The 16,964-nt window shown below is 50.0% G+C and overlaps 1 protein-coding gene across 2 annotated transcripts in view; it reads right to left on the bottom strand.

The window, feature by feature from the left end:
- The window catches only part of ADGRB1 (adhesion G protein-coupled receptor B1), a 273,806-nt gene that overhangs the window by 42,445 nt on the left and 214,397 nt on the right, over positions 1-16,964 (bottom strand). For both annotated transcript variants that reach the window (XM_077351362.1, XM_077351361.1), the window contains exons 19-22: positions 10,830-10,933; positions 6,708-6,810; positions 2,438-2,588; positions 656-725 (exon numbers count right to left, since the gene is read on the bottom strand). In XM_077351362.1, the coding sequence (XP_077207477.1) occupies positions 656-725; positions 2,438-2,588; positions 6,708-6,810; positions 10,830-10,933 (428 nt within the window). The remainder of the gene's footprint in view (positions 1-655; positions 726-2,437; positions 2,589-6,707; positions 6,811-10,829; positions 10,934-16,964) is intronic.

Raw genomic sequence — 16,964 nt, forward strand, 5'->3', positions numbered from 1 at the left:
TTGACCTGAGATAAAACAATGCAGTTTTCTATGGTAGCTGTATGTCCCCCACAATGTGGGGAGGGGGGAGGGAACAGGAAGAAGAAGAGCTGGTTTTTCATATCCCACCTTTTACTTCCGAAAGGAGTCTCAAAGTGGCTTGCAGTCACCTTCTTCCCTCCACAACAGACCCCCTATGCGGTGGGTCCAGCTGAGAGAGCTGTGAGGGAACTGTGACTGGTCCAAGGTCACCTAGCTGGCTGCATGTTGAAAAGGAGTGGGGAATCGAACCCCATTCTCCAGATTGAAGGCCGCCACTCTTAAACACTATACTATATCACAATAGGAAGTATCACTCTCTTGATGCATCACAATATTTCTGACACAAACTGGGGCCCATGACTGCATTTAGCCCCTATTAAAAAAGCCACTGCAAATTTGCCTCCCAGATATCCAAGGTCCCATGGCATCTGGGGCACAGTTCATAGAATCACAGAAACATAGAGTTGGAAGGAACCTCCTGGGTCATCAACCTCCTGCTCAGTGCAGGAAATTCACAACGACAGGTTTTCATGTTTGGTGAACCTCTTCTGGCCACCAAATCTGAAATGGAATCTTTGGTGATGAATTTTGGGGGATCAATTCATTCCGAGAAAGAACGAGAGAGATTACTCACTAATTCACGGTGCCGTACCCCTTGGCTTTGGTGAACCCCACCGAGATGGCCACCACGAGGGCGGGGAGACCTAAATGGGGTGAAACAAAAGAGGAAGAGTTACTTTCAAAACGGGGGATGGTTTTCCTTTCGGAATGTGCTTCCATCCCTTCGGCTTCTTCTGCTTGTATTTTGGACTACACATCAGTTCCCTGCTTTGGAGGGGGGACTCTTTAGGCTCATATTTCACTGGGTCCCCCCCCCCCCCGGTCCTCCCTAGGCTCCATCCCCAAATATCGAGGATTTATTTATTTATTTATTATTAAATATATAATTATTTAATCATGCTGGATTTGAGGGTCCGGGGTCAAGATAAGAAGGCTTCAGGGGAAGAGGGTTCAAGGGCATCCAAGGATGGAGAATCTTTGCTGGGTCTGGCAGGAGATCCGATTAACGTTAGATTCTGCACTATGGTAACTTTTTGCCTCCTGGTTTTCAACTATTTGGGGACTGGAAGAATCTGGGGAAACCTTGAGAGGTGAAGGTGAATTTCTTGCATGGTGCAGGAGGTTGGATTAGATGACCACTAGGGGTACCTTCAAGCTTCCCCGGTCACACTGATTTTAAACAGCCAGTTTCATGATTTTTTTTTAAATTAGCTTTTGGATTACGCTGCAGAGACATCAAAATGTAGAGCTGGAAGGGACCTTCTAGTCCACACTTCGGCACAATGCAGGAAATTCAGAGCTGCTTCTCTCCCTCCCCGCTTCCCCATTCGCACACATAGTGAACTTTGCTGAATGCTCAGAAGAAGGCAAAAATCTTCCAGGACCCTTGGACCAATCTGGTCTGTAGGAGAACACTGGCTCATTTTTACCTGCCCTGCCCCTCCCACGATCTTTAAATCAGGGGTGGCTAAGCCACAATTCCCATGATCCCCTGACAGCAGCATGCTGTAGTCCAGGGGTAGTCAACCTGTGGTCCTCCAGATGTTCATAGACTACAATTCCCATGAGCCCCTGCCAGCATTCGCTGGCAGGGGCTCATGGTAATTGTAGTCCATGAACATCCGGAGGACCACAGGTTGACTACCCCTGCTGTAGTCCATGGACATCTGGAGAGCCACAATTTGGCCGCTCCTGGTCTAAATTCACAAAATCAGCATGGCTGCCCATCTAGCCCCGGCTTCAAAACCTCCAAAGACAGAGAGTCCAACCTCTCCTGAGAATTTAGCACTCCAGTTTTTAATATAGCGCTGGTTTTTAATTTCCACCTTCCCATTTGCTTTGGGCTGATATTTTCAGAAAGCTCTCAGCACTGCCTGGCTTTTAGAGAGGAGGGGAAAAATAAAAGTTAAATAATCCTTCAGCCAGGATTACATGATGTAAGGCCAAAAGCAAATAAATTAAAGCCATTCAAAGCCAATACATGGGAGCTGCTGTAAACAGGGGATGTCTCAGAGGAGAAAAATCAGAGAGCGACATGGAGAGTGCATCCCCCAACGTACGTCTGACTATTGAGTCTGGCTACAACATCACCTCAAGCCCACTGTGTTTTTTGGCCCCCTAACGCATTAAAAAATGAAGTGGTCCGTCTCAAAGATCAGAACCAGAGCGTGATCCTACCCCACCCACCCACCCCGACCCACCCCGGCATCTCGACATTGAGATACAAATTGGGGGACTCCTTGAGATTCGTGGGGTGGAAAATCCTGGCTTTGTCCGATTCTGAGCCATCCATCGGAATCGGTGCTCACTGCCTGGCCTGTGGCTAATCGCTCAGGATCCGGCCGGGAATCCTCACCCCATCCGAGGCAGAGGAAGCGTTTGCGGATGATACGGTTCCGTAGCCGGCCCGTAACGGCCATGTAGGACTGCCAGGCTTCCGTCAGCACCCAGCAGAAGGAGGAGAGGAAGAAAAAGTGCAGGAAGGCAGCCACCAGGGTGCAGATCACCTGGAAAGAGAAGAGGAGAGGGGACCGGGGGGAAAGGACAGGTGTCAGAAGAGACAGGAAGAGAAGTCAAGCATGCAAGCTGGGTCAGAGGAAGAGGGGAGGTTTATACCTTGCTTTTTACTACCTGGAGGATACACACAGCAGCTTACAAATACCTTGAGGTGAATGAAGAAGAGTTGGTTTTTATACCCCACTTTTCACTGCCCAAAAGAGTCTCCAAGTGGCTTAAAATTGGCTTCCCTTCCTCTCCCCACAAAAGACACCCTGTGGGGTAGGTGGGGCTGAAAAAGCCCTTTACAGGACTGCTCTGTGAGAACAGCACTATCAGTACTGTGACTGGCTCAAGGTCACCCAGTTGGCTGCATGTGGAGGAGGAGCAGAGAATCGAACCTGGCTCGCCAGATTGGAAGCTGCCACTGTTAACAGTAAGACCACACTAGTTTCCTCTTTCTCTCCCCACAGCAGACACCCTGTGAGGTCGGTGGGCCCGAGAGAGCCTTGAGAGAACTGCTCTGCAAGAAGTGCTCTGAGAGAACTGTGCCCAAGGACACCCAGCTGGCTGCGTGGGGAGGAAGAGTGAGGAATCTAACCCAGTTCTCCAGATTAGAGGCCACCCCTCCTTAGCCACCATGCCACACTGACTTTGTACATAAATAATCAAATCTCTCCCTGACCTTGAGCATCTCCACTACAGGATATTCATGGATCACTTTCCATTTATCTACCTGTCTTGTTCTTGTTCTTGGCCCCCTCATGAGAAGGAAGGACTCCCTGGAGAAGAGCCTAATGCTGGGAGCGATCGAGGGCAAAAGAAGAAGGGGACGACAGAGAATGAGGTGGCTGGATGGAGCCCCTGAAGCAGTCGGGGCAAACTTAAATGGACTCCGGGGAATGGTAGAGGACAGGAAGGCCTGGAGGATCATGGTCCATGGGGTCATGATGGGTCAGACACGACTTCGCACCTAACAACTTGTTCTTAATTAATTGAATGATTGAAGGCTTCCACAGCCCGTGTCAACTGGCTGTTTTGGGTTTTCTGGATGGTGTGGCCAAGGCGGTCTGGCAGTTTCAATCCCTGACATTTCACCTGTAATTGGGCCCAGCATCGTCAGAGGTACGGCATGGCAAGATGGGAATCTCTCAGTGCCAATGTCATGCCACGACCTACCTCTGAGGGAGCCGGCCACAGTTCCTGGCGAAACGTCAGGGACAGAAACCACCAGACCACCTTGGCCACACAGCTCGGAAAACCCACGACAACCAGATTTTGAATAATGAATCAACACTATTCGTAGTCCCACTTTCTCACCGGCCAAAGCCCCACCTGGTGAAGGGCCATGTCCTAAAAACACGCCCTGGGTCCCCGGCAAGGTGTCGCCAGGTGCCATTCCCCCCGTGAGCCCCATGTTGGGCACCCCTGCTTTTTTAAGCCTTGGCTGACCAGGCGCCGGCCTTTGGGACAAAATCAGGTCAGCCTCAGACTATACAGATCCCGGGCTCAATAAGTGCAAATAATACTGAATCCGATTCAGTCCTGCTTTTGACCTCCCCGGAGCAATAATGGTTCTTCAGGCCATAAAGACACTTTCAAGGCACTTTCCCCCTTTAGCTTTCAAACGGGAAACCTTCCTTGTCCTTTGATGCAAGCGGCTATGCTTGGCCAAGCGTAATTTACTAATAGTAATGAGAAGACAGTCGGATCTGCCCCAGCTCCAGGGAGAAGAGCCTGTTCTTTGTCTAATCTGACCGGCAGCAAGGCATATGTACCTTTTTAAATGCAGGCCTCCCATCTTTCAAGGCAGCTGCATCTTGGGGGCTGCAGGGAGACAGGTGGAGAGGGGAGGGGAGCAAAATACCCTTCTCTGTCTGACAAGTAAGCATCAGGGACTCCCCCACCCCACCCCTGAATTTGCAAAGGTGTAAAGACCACCTTGAGTCCAGGGGCACCTTTAAGACCAACGCAATTTGATTCGAGGTTTAAGCTGTTCATTGCACAGTAGCACACCATGAAATGGGAATTGCAAGTCTCCCCTTATAGGCACGTATCTGTGAGGACACAGCATACCGAAGATGTTTAGCAGACTCAAGGGCCTTGCAGGAATAACAAGCTAAGTTTAACGAGGTTGCAATTTATTTGGGTTCAGCTCTCAGGGAAGGGGGGGGGACCATAGTGGAGGAAGTAAATATGTCAAAACTGGAGATTAATGGACAGATTTCCCCCACACACACACAAACACACACAATTGTGGAATGTTTTCACCTGCCTATAAGTCTCCAGCTACACTCAAAATGCAGCTGCTTTGGAAGAGCCGTTGAATGAGACAAGATGCTGAACTAGAAGGACTGATCCAGAAGGGCTCTTCTCAGAAGGACTTGGCCTCTCTGCCCTGTTGTTGGCCTTCCAGGGGAACTGTCTGGCCACTGTGTGAGACGGAAGGCTGCACTAGGTGGACCAGTGGTCTGATCCAGCAGGACTTTTCTGACGTTCATATCAGTGGCCTCACCCTCCATGCCCTACTGTTGGCCCTCCAGAGGATCTAACTGGGCATTGTTGGGGGACAGGATACTGGACTAGGTGGACCCCTGGTCTGGCCCAGCAGGGGTCTTCTTGTGTTCTTCTTAGTGGAAGGCGTCACCCCCTATATCCTGTCATTGGCCCACTAGAGGAAATGTTTGGCTACTATGTGGGGCTGGGACAGACTGTCGGTCCGATCCATTGGGGCTCTTCTAAGGTTCTTAAGGAAAGTGGTCTTTCCGTCTCCCAGCGGTGAGGCCGACATTTATTGGTGGTTGTTATTTTGAGCCCCCACCATACGCCTGCGGAACTGGCTAAGGTCCCTCGGGGCCCTGATCTCCTTTGGGAGCACATCCCACCCGGTTGGGGCCACAGCTGAAAAGAGCCTTTGGGCTAGGGTTCCAGCCCAGATGCTGTTCTGAAGATCTCAGTGCTCTTGGGGGAATATGAGAGAAAAGACAGTCCTGTAGATATGCCAGGCCCAGAACATTCAGGGCTTTGAAGGACGTGTCCGATCCTTCCTTACCAATTATTATTTTCTAAAAGAAAACCTAATTATCTTTCACTTTCCCTAATTGGCATGCTGCTGAAGTCCACCCTTGGGAATGCTCCCGGAGAACTTTTCTACTGATACAATATACTAGTATACTTTTTAACATTGCTCAGTTGGGCAGCCAAGTGCAGTGCAGGGGTGACAGTGGCAGGCTAACATCTGGAGCATCTGGTTTTCCATGCACACTCTCCTATGGCAGCTCAGTCTAGCCTTCCTCCTGGGAGAGATTGCTGGTCTCCAGGTGGTAGCTGGGAATCTCCTGGGACTACAATGGATCTCCAGGTTGCAGGAATCAGTTCTCCTGAGAGAATAGCTCCTTTGGAAGGCACTATACTCCCCTCCCCAAACTACACCCTCCCCCAACCCCAACCCCAAAATTTCTAGGAATTTTCTCATCCAGAGCTGTCTACGCTATGGTCACAAGTTTGTTGTGATAATCAAATGGAAAAAGAGGAGAAAGATGTCGGCTACAGTGGGTCCCCTTAGGGCAGGGGTAGTCAACCTGTAGTCCTCCAGATGTTCATGGACTACAATTCCCATGAACCCCTGCCAGCGTTTGCTGGCAGGGGCTCATGGGAATTGTAGTCCATGGACATCTGGAGGACCACAGGTTGACTACCCCTCCCTTAGGGTATATATGAAGTAAATGATCCTATAAATGAACAAAACAAAAATCTCCCCACGTTATAAAGGAGTTATATGGAGGAGTTCTGCTTCCACGAGGCCCAAGGCCCATTCACGCAGGCAGATACGCAAAAAACACTTCACACCTGACATGCTTTAGGATGCTTAGGGCTGATCCTGCATTGAGCAGGGGGTTGGACTAGATGGCCTGTATGGCCCCTTCCAACTCTATGATTCTATGACATCTCCCCCTTCTTAACCGAAACTACAAGGCAGATTCTCAAATGAACTCTGAGACACAAATCTGCCGTTTGCCATTTATGCAGCAACTTTTGACATAATTAGCAGAGGGAGAGGAAAGGAATACACACAGGGAGGGGGGAGCGGACCGTCATTCAACTTTTCCAACCAACAATAAAAATCCTACCTTATTCCGGGTCTGGGTTTGCCCGATCAGGATGAGAGCGTTGGAAGATATGATGGACAGGCAGAAGTTGATGAGGATGACGGAACGTTCCGAGCGGATGTATCTGCAGGGATTGAGGGGTGGGGGGAGCAGGACGGGAACGGGAAAGCCCCCGATTACTACGATTATCCTTTCGAGACACTACAGGCATCCAGCAAACCTTGCCTGCCAAAGCAGAAGCTGTCGAAAACGTTCTTGGAGTTCCTTTCTATTTATAGCTGCTTCCGATTTCATCAGCTGTCTGGTTTCTCTGCTTTTCCCTGCTGCTTTTGGAGATGGAGGACTATTGGGTGTGCCTCTTGTGACATTTTTTAAATGCACAATTAATAGGGCACCTGTGTTTTGTTTGTCTCTTTGCTTAGTTTTGTCTTTGAGTCACAGCCAACGTACGGCGGCCCCACAAGGTTTCTCTGAAGAGACCTTCAGAGGTGGACTTTTTGGGTGGGCTCCCATCCATGTGCTAATCAGGACCAACCCTGTGTAGCTTCTGGGATCTCATGAGACCCTGGGCCATCCAGATCAAGGCAAGAGAGAAACAGAAATAGTTTGTCATTGACTGCCTCTACAAAATCAGAGTCCAGTAGCACCTTTAAGACCAACAAAAGATTTATTCAAGATGTGAGCTTTCACTCTTCGTCAGACTATGAACTCCCATCATGACAGTGGAAATATAAAGCAAAAGATAATTCTGTTAAATTAGTAAACTGTGTCACAACATCCAAATTCAGCCATATGATGCCATATGATAATTTGTTGTGACCCTCCTTGGCTTCCAAGCTCTGACATGATAAAGCTACTGGGGCTATGACAGAATGCATTTGGCTGACATCGATGGACACATGAACACTGTAAAATGCTTTAATTTTCTGTGGGGAAATATTTCGAGGGAACAGAAGCTAACCCAGACTTATGAGGGGCAGATGCAGACGAGGCCACCTTGCTCTGCATCAGACCATCGGGCCACCAAGGTCAGAGTGTCTACATAGGATGGTAGCCGCTCTCCAGGTCTCAAGGCCAAGGTCTTTCCCATCCCCTCCTGCCTGGTCCTTTTTAACTAGAGATGCCGGGGACTGAGCCTGGGACCTTCTGCCTGCCAAGCAGATGCTCTACCCGCCCCCCACATGAGTCAGGCACACAGGAAGAGACATAAAATGGGAAGCTTGACGTCCACCAGCACCACAGGTCCAAACAAGCATCTCTCACAGAGAACACACACAAAACCACCCTATGCTAAATCAGACCACTGGCCCATCAAAGGCAAGATTGTCTACTCAGACTGGCAGCTGCTCTCCAGGGTCTTGGGCTGAGGTCCTCACCTTCTGCCCAGTCCCTTTTGAGATACCAGGGACTGAACCTGGGACCTGCTGCATGCCAAGCAGATGTTCTGCCATGGAGCCAGGGCCCCTATCGTGGGTGGCGGCGGGCTGTTCATATTGCTTTGCTCATGGCCACCAACAGCCCTACATAGAGAACTGTGTTAAAGGGGATCTCAGCCTGGGAGCCCAGAAACAGGAGAGGCAACAGCCCTGGCAAGCCCCAGTGCATTGCCGGTAAGCCATGACTGGGCCCTCAAGATACGGTGGACCGTTCTCTGCAAAGCCATCGTCCTGGATGGAAACAGACCAAGACAAACAAAGGGGGGATTTCACAGTGACTGCTAAGCCTTTGGCTGCTCTGCCAGTTGCCAAAACAGGACAGCTGCACTGGGACAGAGGCCGTTCCGAAGACCCTGGGAGAGCAGGTCAAGCTTCTTGCTGTCCGTGAGCCTCGAGGAGCCAGCAGCCACCGGGCTTCAGCATGAGGGGGTATTTCAGTGGCCCAGGAGCCAGCAGCCACCGGGATCCAAGGCCACAGCAGATGTCCAGGCTACTCCGTCAAGCCTGTTCTCTCCCACAGCCTAATTCCTCGCTACGCTTGTAAAGGTCTGGATGCCTGAGTTGCTGGTTATCAGAGATAGCCGGTCTGGCAGGGTCTTCTGTTTGATCTGGCTGGGGCAGTTATTGGTGTTCATGCTACGGCATGTGGTAGCCAAGCAGAGGGATTAGTCTACCATCTGCTGGAATACCTTGGGAATGGGGGGTGAGCCAGGAGGTGGGCTGGCCCTTGCCTGCTGAATGCCGGAGCACTCACACCATGGGGAATTCCTGGAAATGTGGAGGGTAGAATTTAGGAAGGGTGGGTTTTGGGGAGGAGAGGAACTTCAAAGAGGCACAGTGCTCTAGAGCAGGAGTAGTCAACCTGTGGTCCTCCAGATGTTTGTGGACTACAATCCCCATGAGCCCCTGCCAGCATTTGCCAGCATTTGCCAGGGAATTGTAGTCCATGAACATCTGGAGGACCACAGGTTGACTACCCCTGCTCTAGAGTACACCTTCCATAGGAGCCCTTTGTCTCCAGGAGAATTTTTCTCTCACCTGGAAATCAGTGGTAATCTCAGGAGATCTCTAGTCACCAGCAGGATGTGGGCAACTCTAGGAGGCCATGCCTAAAACCACTGCTTCCACTTCTCAGGAACTGTTTCTGCTGTTTGTCTGAATCCACACTCTCTCTCCCACGGGGCCAGGAAACGAGCAGAGCTTAGGATGGCTCAGGAAGCAGGAAGCCATGGTGACTTCGGTCATGAATGACTTCAAGAGGGGTCTAGAGAACCATATGGAGCAGAAGTCCATCAGTGGCTCTTAGCCACAATGTATAGATGGAACACTCTGCCAGGGCCAGTAATCGTGGTGCTCAGGGGACCACGGTGGGAGGGCTTCTCGCTTGCTGGTGGACCTCCTGATGCCACCTAGAGTGTTGGTCTGCATGGACCATTGGCCTGATCCAACAGGGCTTCTCTAATGTTCTTACGTTTGGGGTAGGGATGCTCTGTATTCTTGGTAGGTGGGGGGCAACAGTGTGTGTGGGGGCTTCTGGAGTTCTGGCCCTGCTGGTGGACCTCCTAATGGCTCCTAGGCTTTGGCCACTGTGTGACCCAAACTGTTGGGCTGGATGGGCCATCAGCTTGACCCAATGTGGCTACTCCTGTGTTCTTATATGACTCAGCACCACCTAACTCCATTACGGCCAGGATGACTTTCAGAGCTTGTCTTGCCTCCCCAAGATGACTTTCAGAGCTTGTCCTACCTCTCCAAGATTTTGAAGAGGATGTATACATTAAGGGCCCCAATGCAGGACAGTTAAATGTTTGGTAATTGCTATTCCACAGATAGACCACAGACAAATGTATACCTCAATGGAGCCCAAATTGAGCGAGTCAAAGAATTTAAATACTTAGGCTCATTGGTGCAAGAAAAGAAAGTGTCATCTACCACTGAAGCCCACAATAGATTGGCCATCAACACCAGCATTTGCTACACTCAAATGGTGCCTCTAGAAGAAGACGGACATCTCTCTCAAGACCAAAGTTCATCTCATCCGGACACTTATCCTGCCGGTCCTTCTATATGGATCAGAAGCATGGACTTTCCTAAAACCTGACATAAACGAACCCAAGATCTTTCAAATGTGATACCTGCGGCAGATTCTGGGTGTCTCTCTATGCGATCCTAATCAAAACGAGACAATTTGGACAAAATGTGACAACCAGACCCAAATTAAAGAACAAACCCAAAAGTGCCGACTGTAATGGTTTGGCCAGGTCTGCGGAATGAACACCAGCAGGCGGCCTCATGAACGACCCACTGGCGAGAACGACCCACTGAGTGGAAGATCCAACAACTGGCGCCAAAGAAAATATGGCTGAAGCAGATGTAAGAAGACCTTAGAAACCAGCGATTGACTTTCCATGTGGCCAAAACCGCTGCCGCCCATCGCCAAGAGTGGAAACCTATTATAAACAAGGCAAATAATCCAGCAGCACCGACAGCAGCGTATTGGCTGAGAGGACAACCTGCTCCATCAATCGCCCGCTAAAGCCACTGTCAAAAAGGCCAGGGCCCCAGCTGGGCTGCTCTTAACTCACATTCCCAAGGGGACTATCCCAGGAAGGATTCTCTGTGCTGTACTGCCATGTTGGCCCCAAAGTTTCCAGACACGGATTAAATTAACTGTGGCAAAACATAGAAAGGTGAAGATGACACCTACCTCCAGACTGAGATGTAGATGATGATCAGGAGCAAGAGAGTGAGGGAAGACACGCCACACCCGACAATTAACGTGACCGACGGGACGAGGACTTTTTCCGCATTCTGCAAGAGAGGAGAGTCAAAACATGAGTTGGCTGCAGAGGAAAGGACACGCAGTAATGGGTTTAAACTACAAGTACAACGATATAGGCTAGATATCAGGAAAAAAATTTCACAGTCAGAGTAGTTCAGCAGTGGAACAGGCTGCCTAAGGAGGTGGTGAGCTCCCCCTCACTGGCAGTCTTCAAGCAAAGGTTGGATACACACTTTTCTTGGATGCTTTAGGATGCTTAGGGCTGATCCTGAATTGAGCAGGGGGTTGGACTAGATGGCCTGTATGGCCCCTTCCAACTCTATGATTCTATGAGGAAGCCCCAGAGGGCAGGTGACCTACATTTCACAGCGAGATCTTTCCCGGGGATGTGGTGTCAGAGACAGGTTTGATTCTTGACCTAGTTCCTGTCATCTTACCTGTGTCGGAGATGCTGCCGTATTGAACCCCCCCTTTATGCCTAATTTGCCTGTTTCTGTCTGGTAAAAAAATGCAAACGGCTTTATACACAAAGTGCTGGAGAAGTTGGTGGGAAAGGAAGCTGGGCACTTAGCAGGAGGCAGAATTGTATGGAGCAGCCCATTGAGGCTTTTCCAAATGTTGTGGACGCACCATATGTCCTGCTTTCTACACACATGTGCAGTGGGTGGCATCTCTCCAGGAACAGACTGCATGGTGAGCTGGCTTTGTGGACAGGCACGGAAAGAGAACCTGGAAGTTCTCAACCATTGGAAACTTGCTTTGTTGTCATTTCAGCAGGTACCCTTGAAAACGGCATCAACAAAGCAGTAGCCCATGGTCATCTGCAGAGCCACGGTTTGGCTACCCCTGCCCTAGGTCACTACCAGTTGGACCGGCTTGCATTGTGAGCTTGTATGTGGCCACCAGTGGCCTCCCCTGCCACAAATATTGTTTGTCCTGAAGGTGCTCCTGGACTGTTGCTCTTTTCTACTGTTACAGAAAGACCAAGGCAGCTACTCATCTTGATCTAAAGCAGAAGAAAAGCGGCAGCAGAGAAAGAGAGACCGTTGTGGCAGTGGAGTTTTAAGTGTGCAAGAAAAACAACTGTGGCCATACAAATGGACCCCTCTCATCTCAGCTCATTCAGACCATTCTGAGTCCCCACCTCTCTGCTTGTGGTTGGTGGGAGAGGAAGCTGCACCTGTTTGAGCATGACTAACGAGGGGGAGGCACCTGAGGCATGCCAACACTCCCAGTTGCCTCCTGCTGCCCCTCTTCAAACATCACCCTCATAGAATCATAGAGTTGGAAAGGACCTCCAGGGTCGTCTAGTGCAACTCCTGCAGAATGCAGGAAATTCATAACTTCTGGACCGTCCACAGTGACCTCAGTTCCATGTCCAGATGATGCTCTCCCCCACAAAAAAGAAAACCCAGAATCCCTGGCCAGTCTGGTCTGGAAGGAATTTGCCTCCCAGCCCCAAAGTGTTGATCAACATTTCCCTGAACAGGCAAGAAAGGGTCACAAGAGCCAAGCTAAGGCACAATCCCCCCACTAGGCCCATGATTGGCCTTTTTTGGGGGGGGGTGGTCAACAGGAGCATATATTGTCGTATCACCCAATAAATGTTTAACAAATTTAAAACATATAATAAAATTAATTAACTCCCCACCCCCCAATTCAGGAAACCCTTCCAGGACTGTCAAGAAAACCCAGGGTTTGAGAAAGCCAACACACACACACCAAACTTGTGTCAAGTGATTTCAACTTACAGCAGCCCTGTGAATTGATGACTTCCCAAACATCCTATTAACAGTTTAGCTTGGGTCTTGCAAGCCTTGATGGAGTCCGTCCATCTCAAGTTGGGTCTCCCTCTTTTCCTGACATCTCAAATTTTTCCTAGCATTATTTTCTTTCCCCATCACTCCCAGCAACTCAGAGAGTGACCAAGGTCTTCTCAGAATGGGACCAAAGCCTCAGCTTAGCCATTGTAGCTTCTAGAGCAGGGGTGAGCAAACTATGGTCCTCCAGATGTCCATGGACTACAATTCCCTTGAGCCCCTGCCAGCATTTGCTGGCAGGGGCTCATGGGAATTGTAGTCCATGGACATTTGGAGGGCCACAGTTTTCCCACCCCTATTCTAGAGAGAATTCGAGCTGCTCTACCTAGCCTTCCTCACATCTGTCTTTGGTGAATGATCCTTCCATCCCTTGGACCAACCATCTCCACCTCCCTCTGGGTAAGAGCGGCACGGCTGATTGTGTTCCCTCCTGGCCTTTTTTTCTGGCTGGTAATGGCATGCAAACGAAGCGGCATCTAGCTGCAGAAATCTTTCTGCTTTCCTCCTTTCCACTGGGAAGGGGAAAAAAAGGGGCTTGTGCCTGGGAAAAGCAGCAAGAGAAGCCGCAATGAGATACTCTGTCAAGATAAATGGAAGAGAAAGGCTGCCTCTCACCGGGGGAAATATTTCAGGAAGCATTTGCAGGAGGGGAGAGCCCAGGCTCACCGCAGCGCACATTAAAAGACAGCAGAGTAAACCACTATTAGGTTAAAGGCTATTTCACAGCATGGGGACTTTCGACAGCCCCTTTGGGAGAGGCTGCAGCTCAGGGGGAGATCTCGGATCACGTCCCTAATGCCAAACCTAGAGTTTCCAGGTCCCTCCTGGCAACAGTGAGCTCATCACAGCCAAAATATCCAGGAGTGTCACCAGGACATCGCTGGTGTGATGATGTCACTTCCTGTGTGATACCAGAGATGAGGCCTGGGTCTTTCTTTCTCCAGGTCAGCCCCCTGTTGGCCAGGTGTTCGGTGGCTGGGAGCAAAGCCTGGAGGCAGGGAGGGGACCCCACGTCCCTTGGGGAAAAGTTCTGGCAACCCAAGACACACCCATCCTGAAAACAATATGGCCTCCTATGGCATCCTTGTGTTGTTGAAATCCAAGGCCAACAGCTTGGGCGTTCCAAAGTGCCACAATGGACTCGAGGGGTTGGCTGAAGAAGGTTAAAAATCAGCATTCTCTAATCTGGGTTTGATGCTCCACTCCTCCTCCACACGAAGCCAGTTGGGTGACCTTGGGCCAGTCAGAGCTTTTTCAGCTCCACCTACCTTACAGGGTATCTGTTGTGGGGAGAGGAAGGGAAGCTGCTTTGAGTCTCCTTAGGGCAGTAAAAAGGGAGGAGGGTATAAACACCAATTCTTTTTCGTATTTTCATCCTCTTCAAAATCTTACAGCCGTTCTCAGAATACTGTTTGGTCAAGGGGTACACGAGGGACCAAGCACTGGAACCACAACTGCTGCTTCCCCTTCTTCCCGGGGTCCAGGGAAACCTTCAATGCAACTCATACCAGAGTCAGGCTAGGCCCTATGAACTGTGTCTGAGTACTCCCTGGTTCAATCCCTGGCACCTCCAGTTCACAGGATCAGGTGATGAGAAAGATGGGAGACCATGGAAAGTCAACCCTGGCCCAGTCATCTGATTCTGTATAAGGCAGCTTCCTTTGCTCATGTGTGCTGCCAGTTCTGGGCTGAGAAATACCAGGAGACTTTAGGGGAAGAGCCAGGAGTGGGCAGGGAGGGACTGCAGTGGCGTATAAGCCTATTAAGTCCCTCCTCCAAAGTAGCCCTTTTCTCCAGGGGAACTGCTCACAGTCGCTTGGAGATGAGCCATAATTCCAGGGGATCCCCAGGTCCCACCTGGAGGCTGGCATCCCAGATCCTCAGTAGGGTCAAGGCCACAGAGTCCCCCCTCCCAAGCAGCCCTTTTCTCCAGGGGAATTGATCTCGGTTGCCTGGAGATGAGCTGTAATCCCCTGGAGTAGGGGTAGTCAAACTGCGGCCCTCCAGATGTCCATGGACTACAATTCCCATGAGCCCCTGCCAGCGTTCGCTGGCAGGGGCTCATGGGAATTGTAGTCCACGGGCATCTGGAGGGCCGCAGTTTGACTACCCCTGCCCTGGAGGCTGGCCTCCCTATGCCAATGCAAGAGTAAGACTGAGGTCATGATACCTCCAGGGACCTGAGACTTCTGCATGCAAAGCAGAAGATCTTCCACCCAGCCACGTCCCCCCCCCCCCCCCATGCAAGGGGAACGAGAGGCTTTCAGTCAAGGCTGTCAACTAGGCCGGAAGTAATGCCTGCTGAAGCCCAGGGCTGCAAGCTGGCTCTTCTCTCAGATCCCCTGCCTGGGAGCCAGAAGCAATTCTTCTGCTTCTCCTTACTTCCTTTCACACCGCTGTTCTTTCTTTCCTCACCATCACCCCCCCCCTCCCCGCTTCTTAATAGAGCATTAGCTTCTGTTATGTGTTATTCTCTCCCGAGATGTAAAGGACAGGAAAACATTACGGGTTTCACCTGCAGCTTTATTCAGTTAAAGCAGGCTTTAACTAAAAGCTTAGCTGGGTACGGTGCCTGTCCTGGGCTCCTCCCCTCCCCTCCCCACCCCCTCCCATTTTGAGGGGGGGGGCAGGTCTCAATGACTGTATATGATCATTTTAGTTTTTGTATAACTGGGGTTTTTATGGGGATTTAATGCTGTATTTTACTGCTTCTTCTGTGTAAACTGCCCTGAGATGATTTGTCATGAGGGGCAGTATAAAAGTTTGAATATATATTGAATCATAGAATAATAAGAGTTGGAAGGGATCTAATGGGTCATCTAGTCCAACCCCCTGCACCATGCAGGACACTCACAACCCTCTCGCTCATCCACTGTCACCTGCCACCCCCTTGAGCCTTCACAGAATCAGCCTCTCTGTCAGATGGCTCTCCAGCCTCTGTTTAATCCACCACCTCCTGAGGAAGCCTGGGAGAAACAACTCTCACTGTCAGGAACTTCTTCCGGATGTTTAGACGGAATTTCTGTTGAATTAATTTCATCCCACTGGTTCTGGTCCGTCCCTCTGGGGCAAGAGAGAACAATTCTGCTCCATCCTCCATATGGCTCCCTTTTAATCACTTGAAGTATTTAAAATAAAAAATAAATAAATATCAACTGATAAATGTGTAACCTTTTTAAAAAAAATTAAAATTAATTAACTCCTACCCATTTGGGAAACCCTTCCAAGGCTGCCAAGAAACCCCAGAATTTCATGAAACCCTGGTTGAGAAAGTCTGGATCACAGGAATCTTCAGACCGATTGCCATTAACATCCTAACTTCAGTTTGCTACAGACTAAGCTTCTTCAGCAAATGATTTCTGAGGGCCTGGGAAGCAAGGCCTGTAGGCTGAATGGCAAGCACCAAAACACATGTTACCAATCTTGTTAGTCTTGAATGTGCTTCTGGACTGTTACCTTCTTCTCCTTCTCCAGACAGGCTAACCAGTCCCCCATCTGGCTCTATCTGACCAAGGGAGCCATGACTCTCAAAAGCTCCTTCCCTGCCACAAATGTAGTTTGTGGCAGTCTTCAAGCAAAGGTTGGATACACACTTTTCTTGGATGCTTCAGGATGCTTAGGGCTGATCCTGCGTTGAACAGGGGGTTGGACTAGATGGCCTGTGTGGCCCCTTCCAACTCTATGATTCTATTCAATGATTCTATGATTGGCTGCAGAGGAAAGGACACGCAGTAATGGGTTTAAACTTCAAGTACAACGATATAGGCTAGATATCAGGAAAAAAATGTTCACAGTCAGAGTAGTTCAGCAGTGGAAGGGGCTGCCTAAGGAGGTGGTGAGCTCCCCCTCACTGGCAGTCTTCAAGCAAAGGTTGGATGCACACTTTTCTTGGATGCTTTAGGATGCTTAGGGCTGATCCTGCGTTGAGCAGGGGGTTGGACTAGATGGCCTCTATGGCCCCTTCCAACTCTATGATAGTTAGCCTGTCAGATGCTCCTGGACTCTGGCTCTTTTCTGCTGCTCCAGGCAGACCCACATGACCACCCATCTTGCTCCGTCACCAAAATACATGAACAGCTTGGGATCTCGCTCCTCACTGCCTAATTCTTGAGCCGCACCAACACCCACCCTCATGGCTGAGTAATGAAGACTGTTGCCACGGAATGAAGCCACGTAGCACGCAGCACCCGTGGGCTTTGGCAGGTCATCCAAGGATGCAACAGAAACTAATTATATATTA

Source organism: Paroedura picta, chromosome 9 (assembly GCF_049243985.1).
Source record: "Paroedura picta isolate Pp20150507F chromosome 9, Ppicta_v3.0, whole genome shotgun sequence".
Lineage (NCBI taxonomy): Eukaryota > Metazoa > Chordata > Lepidosauria > Squamata > Gekkonidae > Paroedura > Paroedura picta.